At 47.3% G+C, this 12,674-nt stretch overlaps 1 protein-coding gene across 1 annotated transcript in view; it reads left to right on the forward strand.

Annotated features, from left to right (window-relative positions):
• The window catches only part of LOC144595699 (X-ray repair cross-complementing protein 5-like), a 96,304-nt gene that overhangs the window by 27,029 nt on the left and 56,601 nt on the right, over positions 1–12,674 (forward strand). Inside the window, exons 7-8 of the mRNA XM_078403238.1 lie at positions 1,287–1,401; positions 6,662–6,800. Coding sequence (XP_078259364.1) covers positions 1,287–1,401; positions 6,662–6,800 — 254 coding nt within the window. The remainder of the gene's footprint in view (positions 1–1,286; positions 1,402–6,661; positions 6,801–12,674) is intronic.

Raw genomic sequence — 12,674 nt, forward strand, 5'->3', positions numbered from 1 at the left:
TTTATGTCTATCTTCCAAAAGATAACAAAAGTTTAAGCTAGCATCTGAAGTTCCTTCCGACACAAGTTCCTTCAGCAGCTTGTATTTTGCTTCAGATCCCAGCATCTGTAGTCTCTTGTGTCAGCAGGATATTGCCAATGGTATAGTGTTTCCATTATGAGAAGCTGGGTTTCCTTTTCTTGGAGCTGAGGATACAGTTCAGTTTAGTTTGTTGTTATGTGTACCGAGGTACAGTGAAAAGCTTTTGTTGCGTGCTAACCAGTCAGCGGAAAGACAAAACATTATTACAATTGGGCCGTGTACAGTGTACAGATACATGATACAGGAATAAAGTTTAGTGCAAGGTAAAGCCAGCAAAGTCTGATCAAGGATAGTCAGATGGTCACCAATGAGGTAGATAGTAGTTCACCACTGCTCGCTGGTTGTGGTAGTGTGATTCAGTTGCCTGATAACAGCTGGGAAGAAACTTATCCTGAATCTGGAGGTGTGCGTTTTCACATTTCTATACATTTGCCTGATGGGAGAGGGGAGAAGAGGGAGTGGTCAGGGTGCAACTCATCCTTGATTATGCTGATGGCATTACCGACGCAGCGTGAGGTATAAATGGAGTCAATGGAAGGGAGGTTGGTTTGGGTGATGTTCTGGGCCTTGTCCACAATTTGCTGCAATTTCTTGTGGTCTTGGATGGAGCTGTTCTCAAACCAAGCTGTGATGCATCCTGATAAAATGCTTTCTGTGGTGCATCTGTGGAAGGTGATGAGAGTTGTAGGGGGCATGCCAAACTTCCTCAGCCTTCTAAGGAAGTAGAGGCGTTGGTGTGCTTTCTTGGTCGTTGCTGCAATATGGGTGGTCCAGGATCCGTTGTTGGTGAGATTGACTCCTAGGAACATGAAGTCATCAACCATCTCTACTTTGGCGCCATCAGTGCAAACTGGGCTCTGTTCTGTTCACTTCACTTCCTGAAGTCGATCACTATCACCTTTGTCTTGTTAACATTGAGATAAAGGTTGTTGTCTCGACATCAGGATAGACCTAATATGTATGAAACCCTCCCAACAGGAGCAGCAAAACTCCAAGGGTGAACTGAAACAGCTCTGTTGGTTACTGCAGATCCCACCTCTTCCAGAACTGGTGCCAATGTTGCCAGAATCTGCAGGCGTATGCCAACATCATCTCTCCAGCCACACTGTCCCCTGTATCACCAAACAATCGTACTTAATTTCAATTTCCCCATCTGAGAGAGTATTTTGATTTTAATTGAAATAACCTTTTTGTCTCTCTATTAGGGAAAGTGTGGAACAATTGTCCATATTTAAGAAAATTACAAGGAAGCCGATGGCATGGCCATGCCAGCTCACCATTGGCTCCAGAATCACGATTAACATCGTGGCATACAAAGCAGTAAGTTGTACATTTTATACTGAAATTGAGGAAGAAAAACATATTTCACAATAGATGAAGGTTTGGGGAACAATGGGTGGGTCGAGCACAAGGGCAATGTGTGGGGAACTCAGGGATCAGAAGAGTGGGAGCATGGGAACATTGGACAGTGTGGGGGCATAAGAAATTAGGAGCAGGTGTGAGGCATTCAATCAAAGAATAGGCCCTTCGGCCCACAAAGTCTGTGCCGAGCATAATGCCAAGACAAAAGCTTTTTTTCCACGAGTGATAGTTCTACTCAATAACCAAAGTCTGTAGTCTCTTTTTTGCTCTGGATTATTTTCACCCACATGTTTATTCCGTAATGGTGTATCCTTATTGTTTTGATGTGTTTATGTTTTGTTCTTAATTGTTAACTGTATGTTTGTGTTGTCATTTGTGAGCGGAGCACCAAGGCACATTTCTTGTATATGCATACTTGGCCAATAAACTCATTCATTCATTCAAAATCTTATTTGCCTAAACATAGTCCATACCCTTCCATTCCCTACATATCTATGTGTCTATCTGAAAGTCTCTTAACTCGACCACCACCCCCAGCAAAGTGTCCCATGCACTGAGCACCCTGTGTGTCATAAAGCTTTCCTGCACATCTCCTTTAAACGTTCTCCGTCTTACATTGAAACTATGCCCTCAAGTATTTGATTTTTCTATCCTTGGAAAAAAGGTTCTCATGGCCTATCCTATCTATGCCTCTCATCATTTTATATACTTCTGTCAAGTCTCTCCACATTTCACTGGCCTTCCAAAGAAAACAATCTAAACTCTCCAAATTCTCCCTGTAGTTAATACCCCCTCATCATTTTATTAAGCCGACTCTGCACTCTTTCCAAAGCTACCACATCTTTCCTGTAATAGGGTGTTCACATCTGCAAGCAATTCTCAAAGGTAGTCTAACCAAAGTCCTGTAAAGCTGTAACATGGCTTCCTGACTCTTATACCCAATTGCCTGACCAATGAAGGCAAGCATACCATATGCCTTCTTTACCACTTTATCTATTTGTCTTGCCGCTTTCAGGGAGTTATGGACTTGGACCCTGTATAGCCTGTTGTATACTTTGACTGTCTTCCTCACAGTCCGTGACTCCCCCAGCAATCTTGATGTCATCTGCAAACTTACTAACCAACTTGTCTATATTTACATCCAATTCATTAATATATCATAAACAGCAGACATCCCAACACAGATCCCTGTGGAACTTTACTGGTCATAGACCTCCAGCCTGAATATTGACCCTCCACCACATCCTTCTGTCTTCTATCAGTAAGCCCATTTTGAATCCATACAACCAAGTCACTGTTCACCCCATTCACCTTCATCATAAAGCTGAGTGGAACATACTTACTGCAAAAGGTTTAGACGGCACAGAATTTGTTAGGTCTATCCAAGAGGTTTCCTAAATTAGCATTGGATAGTCTACGCCATTATATCCTTTCTCGATACAGGAAACAAAACAGTGTACTGCACTGGGCTTTGCTTTATGGTGCGAGGGGGAAGATTAAATGGAAATTTACACGGCAAGTTTCAAGGTCAGTTTATTGTCACGTGTACCAATTAAGATACAGTGAAATTCGAATTACCACACAGCCATACTAAAAAAAAGCAACAAGACACACAACTACATAAAAGTTAACATAACCCACATCCATCACAGCGGATTCCCCACATTCCTCTCTGTGATGGAAGGCAATAAAGTCCGAGCTTCTTCCTTCTTATTCTCCCACGGTCGGGGCAGTCGAACCATCCGCAGTAGGGGCGGTCGAAACTCCCGCAGCCGGCGGTCTAATCCCCCGCGTCGGGGCGGTCTAATCCCTGCGTCGGGGCGGTCTAATCCCCCGCGTCGGGGCGGTCCGAGCCCCCGCGTCAGGGCGGTCCCAGACCCCGCGTCGGGGCGGTCTAATCCCTCACGTCGGGGCGGTCCCAGCCCCCTACGTCGGGGCGGTCTAATCCCCCGCGTCGGGGCGGTCTAATCCCCGCGTCGGGGCGGTCTAATCCCCCGCGTCGGGGCGGTCTAATCCCCCGCGTCGGGGCAGTCTAATCCCCCGCGTCGGGGCGGTCCCAGCCCCTGCGTCGGGGCGGTCTAATCCCCGCGTCGGGGCGGTCTAATCCCTCGCGTCGGGGCGGTCTAATCCCCCTGTGTCGGGGCTGTCTAATCCCCCGCGTCGGGGCAGTCTAATCCGTCCGAGCCCTTCTGTCGGGGCGATCCCAGCCCCCGCGTCGGTCTCTAACCAGAGACCATGAGCTGCACGATGTTAGTCCGCAGGCTCCTGTAGTTGGAGCTCAGAGGCCGCGCAGCCAGAAGACTTCCCGACGGCCTGCGGCTGTGGACTGGGAACGCGGCCGGAGACCTTTATCAAGGCGCCTCAGTCTCGATGCCTCCCGGACCACCGCATGGGAGCCCGGGTCGGGCGAAGCAGTTGACTGAGCCCATGGCTGGGGTCCGGATTTGTACCAGGAAGTGGGGCGTCAACATCGTTGGGGCCTCGGCGTTGTTGAAGCCTCTTGGCGGCGGCGATGCCTCGTGGGTCGACCCTTGGTCGACAGTTGATGAAAGCGTGGACCACCGTGAGGGAGGGGGAAGAACAATGGAGGACCTGGCATGGAGGACCACCATGAAAAGGGGGAAGAACAATGGAGGAACTGGCGTGAGGGAACCATCGTGTGGGGGGTGCTAACAATGGACAGTGGGGGGGACAAAGGACAATGGGGGCCCGGCGTGGGGGAACTGTTGGGCGGGGGAGCAAAAGAGGGAGCCGGCGTGTTTTGTAACTTTGTCAGCGCTGTAGGTGGTTGCTATTGGTATACATTGTATAGGCAAGCAAAGAATCTCACTGTGCCCAGTCACATGTGACAATAAAATATTCCTATTCCTATCCCTGGCAAAGGGATCGCGAGCTCCGTGATGGTAAGTGCGCAGGCTCCGTGGTGGAGCTCCCAAAGTCGGTCTCCAGCAGAGGTGTCCAACTCCTCGATGTTAGGCCGCAGTGCAGACGGAGAAACAATACGGGAAAAAATCGCATCTCCGTCGAGGTAAGGGATTAGAAAAAGTCCCCCACCCCCCACATAAAACAAGCTAAGGAAAACTAAAAACATACGTTTAACACATACATACAAACAACAAAGAAGGAAGGGACAGACAGATTGTTGGCAAGGCAGCCATTGCCTGCGCCTCCCAATAGTAGTGGTGTGGATGCACCGCTGGAGAAAATGGTGGAAGCAGACATGATAGCAAAATTAGAGAGGCATTTACATGACTGTCAAGAAATGAAAGAATGTAGATTACATGCTTGCAGATGTGCAGTTGAAGTTGGCATCATTGTTGGCACAGACATTGTGGAACAAAGGAACAAATGGCCTGTTCCTGTGCTGCTCTATATTGTGCTGTACTTTATATTGAAGGACCAGCAGGGAAAGATTAAGGAATATAGTGAAACTGAAGGGGTGGAGTGGTTAATTCAAAGCAAGGAGTATCGTGGGTAAAGCAGATGAATTTAGAGGCTGGATCAGTGCTTGGGATCATTACATAGACTTTGCTGCAAGGGGAACAGGACCCAGGGTTTTGAGGTTTCAGACAGGATGGAGAGGGGTATTAATGAGGTGGAACTACAAATCGAGGAGAATAACACAGTGACACTCAGAGAGGCGATATGGGTAGAGCTCAGAACTAAGAAAATTGCAACTCTGTAATGCAATTGTGTGCTATAGCCTCTCCAATAGCCAGCAAGAGATAGAGGAACAAATGTGAAGACAGGTTACGGTAAGATGCAAAAGCAACTGGGTTGTCATAGTGGGTTTCTGTAACTTTACCAATATCGCCTGGGACTTGCTCAACATAGAAGACTTAGACAGGGTAGAATTTGTTAGGTGTATCCAAGAGGTTTCCTAATGCAGTATATGGATCGTGCAACTCGAGGAGGGTCCGTACTGGACGTAGTCTCTGGAAACAGCCTAACTAGGTGGCTGGTGTTTCGGAGACAATATTTGGGGGCAGGAACAACGCCATAAGTTTTAAGATTGCTTTGAATAGAAATACATCTGGACATTGGGGGAAAGTTCTAAATTGGATGACAACATTATTAGGCAGGAACCAGGGGGAATAAATTGGGAGTAGTTATGATTGGGTAAGTCCGGATCTGACCACGGCCAGTTGATCAAGCTCAGGACTGGTGTGCTCCAGTAAGAACGACAAGGTAAAGGAATCTTGGACATCCAAAGTAGTTGGTCAGAGAGAAAAATGTCTTTAGTGAGTCGGATTAAAGAAAACCCCAGGGCTTTTTATCTGTACATTTAAAAACAAGATGGTAACCTGGATGTAGATTGGACCGCTCCAGAATCTATTCCCTGCACTTCCATGTGCCCCTTAAACCATCGTATCTGCCTCGACCGCCACCACCTTTGTGTAAGAAAAACTTGCCCCTCACTTCTCCATTAACATTTTCCTCTCTCACCTTAGTCTATGTCTTCTAGTGTTGGACATTTCCACCCTGGGGAAAAAGGTTCTGACTGTCTACCCTATCTATTTTCTATCTATTTTAAAGAGTCAAGAATAGTTTTAGAAACAATTAGTAGGGGCAGAAATAGCAGTCACTTTGTGCAGATTGTTTAGAGAGAGACAACATCATAGAATCATTGAGCGATGAAACACTTGACAACCCCTTTGGCCCACCATGACTATGTGAGTGATACAATACCTATCTGCATTAATCACATTTATCATAACTTATCTGTAGCCTACCATGCCTTTGTGATTCAAGTTCTTATTCAAATGTTTCCGAAATGCTGCAAGAGTCTCTGCCTCCATCACCTTCTCAGGCACGAAGATAATCACAAAAAGCTGGAGTAACTCAGCGGGACAGGCAGCATCTCTGGAGAGAAGGAATGGGTGACGTTTCGGGTCGAGACCCTTCTTCAGCCAGACACTGTGTTCTCGATTTCAATCAACATCTGTGTGAAAAATTTCCTCAAACTCTCATTTCTTACCTTAAACTTATAGTCTTGACACATTCTGCCAGAAATATATATATTTTTAACAATGTAAGCCTCTCATAATTTTGTTGTTCTTCCTCAGCTTTCTCTGCTCGAAGAATAACTCAGTCTCCCCTCATAACTGAAACATTCATTCCAGACAACAACTAGTGAATCCTCTCTGCACCTTCTCCAGTTGCAATCATGCCCATTCTGCCTAACTAAAAAATATGATTATTGCATTTAAACCTTCAGATAACAGAGGAAAAAGTTAAAAAGAGCTGGATACCTGTTGATGCTAAAACGTTACGCAAGGAAGATGTGAGGAGAGAGACTGTTTACTGCTTGGATGATGACAATGAGACTGAAGTTATAAAGGAGGATACTATCCAAGGTACCGTGTTCAAATTCTAGGTTCATCAATTTTGGGTTAATCCCACTTCTCTAAATTGCTTATTAGCAACGTAACCTGAACAAAAACAGCTTTATAATGGGATGAGGGGAGGCTGCTGGGCACAGCTGCATAAGGTACAGGAGTTTGTGAAGGGCATCATGAGGTGAGAGTTCTGAAAGACCGTAGTGCTAGCCTACATTAGACTTGTCAAAGTGGTAGTACTCTTGTCCCAGGAGAAGAGATTCTAGGATGGGATCCTCAAAAAGACCGCAACAATGCTGATGCGTTACAGTGGTGCGGTGCCAGAGACCCAGGTTCAATGCTGACTACGGGTGCTGTCTGTGTGGAGTTTGTACGTTCTTCCCGTGGCCTGCGTTTGTACGTTCTCCCCCGTTTTCTCCGGAAGCTTCGGTTTCCTCCCGCACTCCCAAGAACCACAGGTTTGTAGGTTAATTGATTTGGTAAAATTGTAAATTGCTCTTAATGTGTAGGATGGTCCTGTGTACAGGGATCGCTGGTCGGCACGGACTCGGTGGGCTGAAGGGTGCTGTATCTCTAAACTAAACTAAAAAACTAAAGTTACAATGCTGAAAACTATATTCAGTACTGTCTATCTTCCCCTTTACTCTGTCCATTGCACTTGAGTTTGTCAGTCAAATAGCACAGAAACAGGGCCAATGGCCCAGTTTGCACATGGCGACTAAGGTGCCCCATCTACACGAGTCCCACCTGCCTTTGTTTGGCCGATATCCCTTAAAACCTTTTCTATCCACTTACCTGGCCAAAGACTTGATTGTATTTATGTATAGTGCATCTGATCTGTTTCGATAGCATGCAAAACAAAGCTTTTCACTGTGCCTCGGTACAACTAACAATATTAAACCTGAAACTAAATCTAGAATTTAGAATGGGGAGAATCAAAGGAAAAATGAGAAAAATAGTAAGTGAAATAAATGGATGTCAAAGTAAAGCAACAACGGGTCAACATGCAGAACACCTGCAAGACCTGCAGAACACCTGCAACCTGTAGAACACCTGCAACATGCAGACCATGCAGGACACCTGCAACATGTAGAACACCATGCAGGACAGCTGCAGGGTTAGAAAATTATTGAATTATTGACAAAAATAAAAGTAAACCGATCTGATCTCATGACCACTTTGAATCATGGAAGTTTGGCAGGAGGGTGAATAAAAGTGGGAACTAAATATTTCAGCACCTATAGAAACATAGAAAATAGGTGCAGGAGTAGGCCATTTGGCCCTTCGAGCCTGCACCGCCATTCAATATGATCATGGCTGATCATCCAACTCAATATCCCGTACCTGCCTTCTCTCCATACCCCCTGATCCCTATAGCCACAAGGGCCATATCTAACTCCCTCTTAAATATAGCCAATGAACTGGCCTCAACTACCTTCTGTGGCAGAGAATTCCACAGATTCACCACTCTCTGTGTGAAAAAAAACTTTCTCATCTCGGTCCTAAAAGACTTCCCCCTTATCCTTAAACTGTGACCCCTTGTTCTGGACTTCCCCAACATCGGGAACAATCTTCCTGCATCTAGCCTGTCCAACCCCTTAAGAATTTTGTAAGTTTCTATAAGATCCCCCCTCAATCTTCTAAATTCCAGCGAGTACAAGCCGAGTCTATCCAGTCTTTCTTCATATGAAAGTCCTGCCATCCCAGGAATCAATCTGGTGCACCTTGTCTGTACTCCCTCTATGGCAAGAATGTCTTTCCTCAGATTAGGAGACCAAAACTGTACGCAATCTATGATGTTTAAGGACTGGAAAAATACATAATAAAAATGATAGTGGGCTGGGGATAATAATAATCAATAGAGCAATATATCATTTGCAAGGAATATATTTCTTTATGGTAATAAAACTCAAAGGAAAACTCATTCTTCCATGTGCCTACCCAAAAGCCTCTTAACACCACCAGCATATCTGCTTCCATCACCACCTCTGGCAATGTATTCCAGGTACCCACCACTCAATGTGCAAAAAAACCTTGCTCCACACATCTCCACTGAACCATGTCCCTCTCACCATCTAGCTATGCAGACCTCCCAACCCTTCCGAATTTGGCGGAAAGTTTCCGCTTATTTCGTTTCCGCCATTCCAATTTAGCCTCACATTTTTCCACAAAACACATTCCACGTCGCTCGCCTCGCCTCTGGTCTCGCCTCGCCACTGGCCCGGCCTCGCCTCGCCGCTGGCCCAGCCTCGCCACTGGCCCGGCCTCGCCTCGCCTCTGGTCTCGCCTTGCCACTGGCCCGGCCTCGCCGCTGGCCCGGCCTCGCCTCGCCTCTGGTCTCGCCTCGCCACTGGCCCGGTCTCGCCTCGCCGCTGGCCCAGCCTCGCCACTGGCCCGGCTTCGCCACTGGCCCGGCCTCGCCACTGGCCCGGCCTCGCCACGGGCCCGGCCTCGCCTCGCCGCTGGCCCGGCCTCGCAGCAGAGTGTGAGGTCCGTTGAGAGGGGATGGAGGATGGGAGTGGCGGTCGGGGGGGGTGGAGGAAGGGAGTGGGGTGGATTTGGGGGAGAGGGAGGTGGGGGGGGGGAAGTAGGGTTGGGGGGCACATGGACCGTTGTAATTTGCTGTTAAAGACCACTGGAGCAAGTATGTCTTCAATTAAATTGGGTATGTGCAGTTTTAAAAAGTCAATTATAAAAGACGAAATTGCGGAGCATTTGGATCGCAGTAACAGGATCGTTCCGAGTCAGCATGGATTTACGAAGGGGAAATCGTGCTTGACTGATCTACTGGAATTTTTTGAGGATGTAACTAGGAAAATTGACAGGGGAGAGCCGGTGGATGTGGTGTACCTCGACTTTCAGAAAGCCTTCAACAAGGTCCCACATAGGAGATTGGTGGGCAAAATTAGAGCACATGGTATTGGAGGTAGGGTACTGACATGGATAGAAAGTTGGTTGACAGACAGAAAGCAAAGAGTGGGGATAAATGGGTCCCTTTCAGAATGGCAGGCAGTGACTAGTGGGGTACCGCAAGGCTCGGTGTTGGGACCGCAGCTATTTACAATATACATCAATGACTTGGATGAAGGGATTAAAAGTACCATTAGCAAATTTGCCGATGATACAAAGCTAGGTGGCAGTGTGAACTGTGAGGAATATGCTATGAGGTTGCAGGGTGACTTGGACAGGTTGTGTGAGTGGGCGGATGCATGGCAGATGCAGTTTAATGTGGATAAGTGTGAGGTTATCCACTTTGGTGGTAAGAATAGGAAGGCAGATTATTATTTGAATGGTGTCAAGTTAGGAAAAGGGGACGTACAACGTGATCTGGGTGTCTTAGTGCATCAGTCACTGAAAGGAAGCATGCAGGTACAGCAGGCAATGAAGAAAGCCAATGGAATGTTGGCCTTCATAACAAGAAGAGTTGAGTATAGGAGCAAAGAGGTCCTTCTGCAGTTGTACAGGGCCCTAGTGAGGCCGCACCTGGAGTACTGTGTCCAGTTTTGGTCTCCAAATTTGAGGAAGGATATTCTTGCTATTGAGGGCGTGCAGCTTAGGTTTACTAGGTTAATTCCCAGAAAGGCGGGACTGTCATATGTTGAAAGACTGGAGCGACTAGGTTTGTATACACTGGAATTTAGAAGGATGAGAGGGGATCTTATCGAAACGTATAAGATTATTAAGGGGTTGGACATGTTAGAGGCAGGAAACATGTTCCCAATGTTGGGGGAGTCCAGAACCAGGGGCCACAGTTTAAGAATAATGGGTCGGCCATTTAGAACAGAGATGAGGAAAAACTTTTTTAGTCAGAGTTGTGAATCTGTGGAATTCTCTGCCTCAGAGGGCAGTGGAGGCCAATTCTCTGAATACATTCAAGAGAGAGCTAGATAGAGCTCTTAAGGATAGCGGAGTCAGGGGGTATGGGGAGAAAGCAGGAACGGGGTACTGATTGAGAATGATCAGCCATGATCACATTGAATGGCGGTGCTGGCTCGAAGGGCCGAATGGCCTACTCCTGCACCTATTGTCATAGAGTCAGAGTCCTACAGCACAGAAAGAGGTCCTTCGGCCCATCGTGTCCGCACCGCCCGTTACCAAACACAGTCTAATTTTAATCCCATTTTCCCGCATTTGGACCGTAGCCCTGAATGTTGTAGCATTTCAAGTGCCCATCCAAATGCCTCTTAAACGTTGTGAGTGTTCCCGCCTCCACCACCACCCCAGGCAGTGAGTTCCAGACTCCAACCACCCTCTGGGTGAAAAAGTTATTTCTCACATCCCCCCGAAACCTCCCTCCCCTTACCCTGTATCTATGTCCCCTCGTTGTTGAACCTTCCACCAGTGGAAGAAGTTCCCCGCCATCTACCTTATCTATGCCCCTCATGACCTTGTACACCTCGATCATGTCCCCTCTCAGCCTTCTCTGCTCCAGGGAAAACAACCCCAGTCTGCCCAGTCTCTCCTCATAGCCGAGGCCCTTCATCCCTGGCAGCATCCTGGTGAATCTCCTCTGCACCCTCTCCAAAGCTATTGTCTTCATAACTCAGTCACACATTTTATGACCATTGTTCATTTATTCAATACCAAGAGAATTGGGATGTGTAAGGAAAAAGGAAAAAGAGAAAACAAAATAAAACAATTTTTTCTTTGTGTTGTAAAAGGTATTTCTGTTCAATAACCTTTCTATAAATAGTAGAATATACTCATGATCGGCCTGACATTGTACATGTAGTCCAAGAACTACAGACTGTTGGAAATAATAGTCGTTTTTCACACGTGAATGTAGCGCAATGCGTACGCGCATTTGGCGTACATACTTTTTTTGCTGAAAAGTTGCATTACGCGCCATATAATGAATTTTGGACATCAAAATTCTGAATTTGTAAAATCAAATGTTGAGATGTCTGGCTATGCTCTCCGAAGAAGATCCTGACCTGGAACTTCATCTATAATAATAATAATAATAATAAGCATTTATTTTATATAGCGCCTTTCCAGAAGCTCAAAGCGCTTTACATAAACAATCATAACATAAAAACAAACAGACAAACTATCCTAACGGAGAAGCGGCGAATAAACAACGCCAGCGTCCTCTCACGTCAGGGTCCGGCAGTAGACAACAAAAAGCACAGGACACACAGATACAATTTTTACACAAACAGCCATCACAGTGATTGCTCTAGGCACACCCTCACTGTGATGGAAGGCAAAGTCTTATCTCCTCCTCATTTCTTCTCCCGTGGTGCCACGAGGTGATCGAGGCTCCCAACTTTTTGAAGCCCCCACCGGGCAATGGTTAGTCCCAGGGCCGAGCCAAGCAGGCCGATGAAGGTCCTGAGCCCCCACCGGGCGATGGAAAGTCCCAGGGCCGAGCCAAGCAGGCCGATGAAGGTCCTGAGCCCCCACTGGGCGATGGAAAGTGCTGCGGCCGAGCCACGCAGGGCGATGAAGGGCCTGCGAGCGGGTCGATCGTACCTTGTGCTGCGGGGCGGTCGAAGCTGCTACGGCTGGAGCTCCCAAAAACCGGTCGCCAGCCAGGGACCTGCGAGCTCCCGATGTTGCGGTCTGCAGGGCCCACGGCCGAAGCCTCCGAGATGGTAAGTCCAGGCCCTGCGACCGGAGTCTTCAAGGTCGATCCCAGCTGGAGGCCGCCGACTCCACGATGTTAGGCCGTAGCGCGAACGGAGATACGACACGGTAAAGGTCGCATCTCCGTTGAGGAGGAGATTTGAAAGAAGGTTTCCCCCACCCCCCCCCCCACCACCCTCCCACATACACAGAGTTAAAAATAGAACAAAACGTACATTAAACAATGACAATAGACAAAAAAACAAAAAAAAGACAGAGAGACTGCCGGTGAGCCGCAGCTGCAGAACACAGCCACGCCCCTAG

This window comes from Rhinoraja longicauda, chromosome 8, assembly GCF_053455715.1.
Source record: "Rhinoraja longicauda isolate Sanriku21f chromosome 8, sRhiLon1.1, whole genome shotgun sequence".
Classification (NCBI taxonomy): Eukaryota; Metazoa; Chordata; class Chondrichthyes; order Rajiformes; family Arhynchobatidae; genus Rhinoraja; species Rhinoraja longicauda.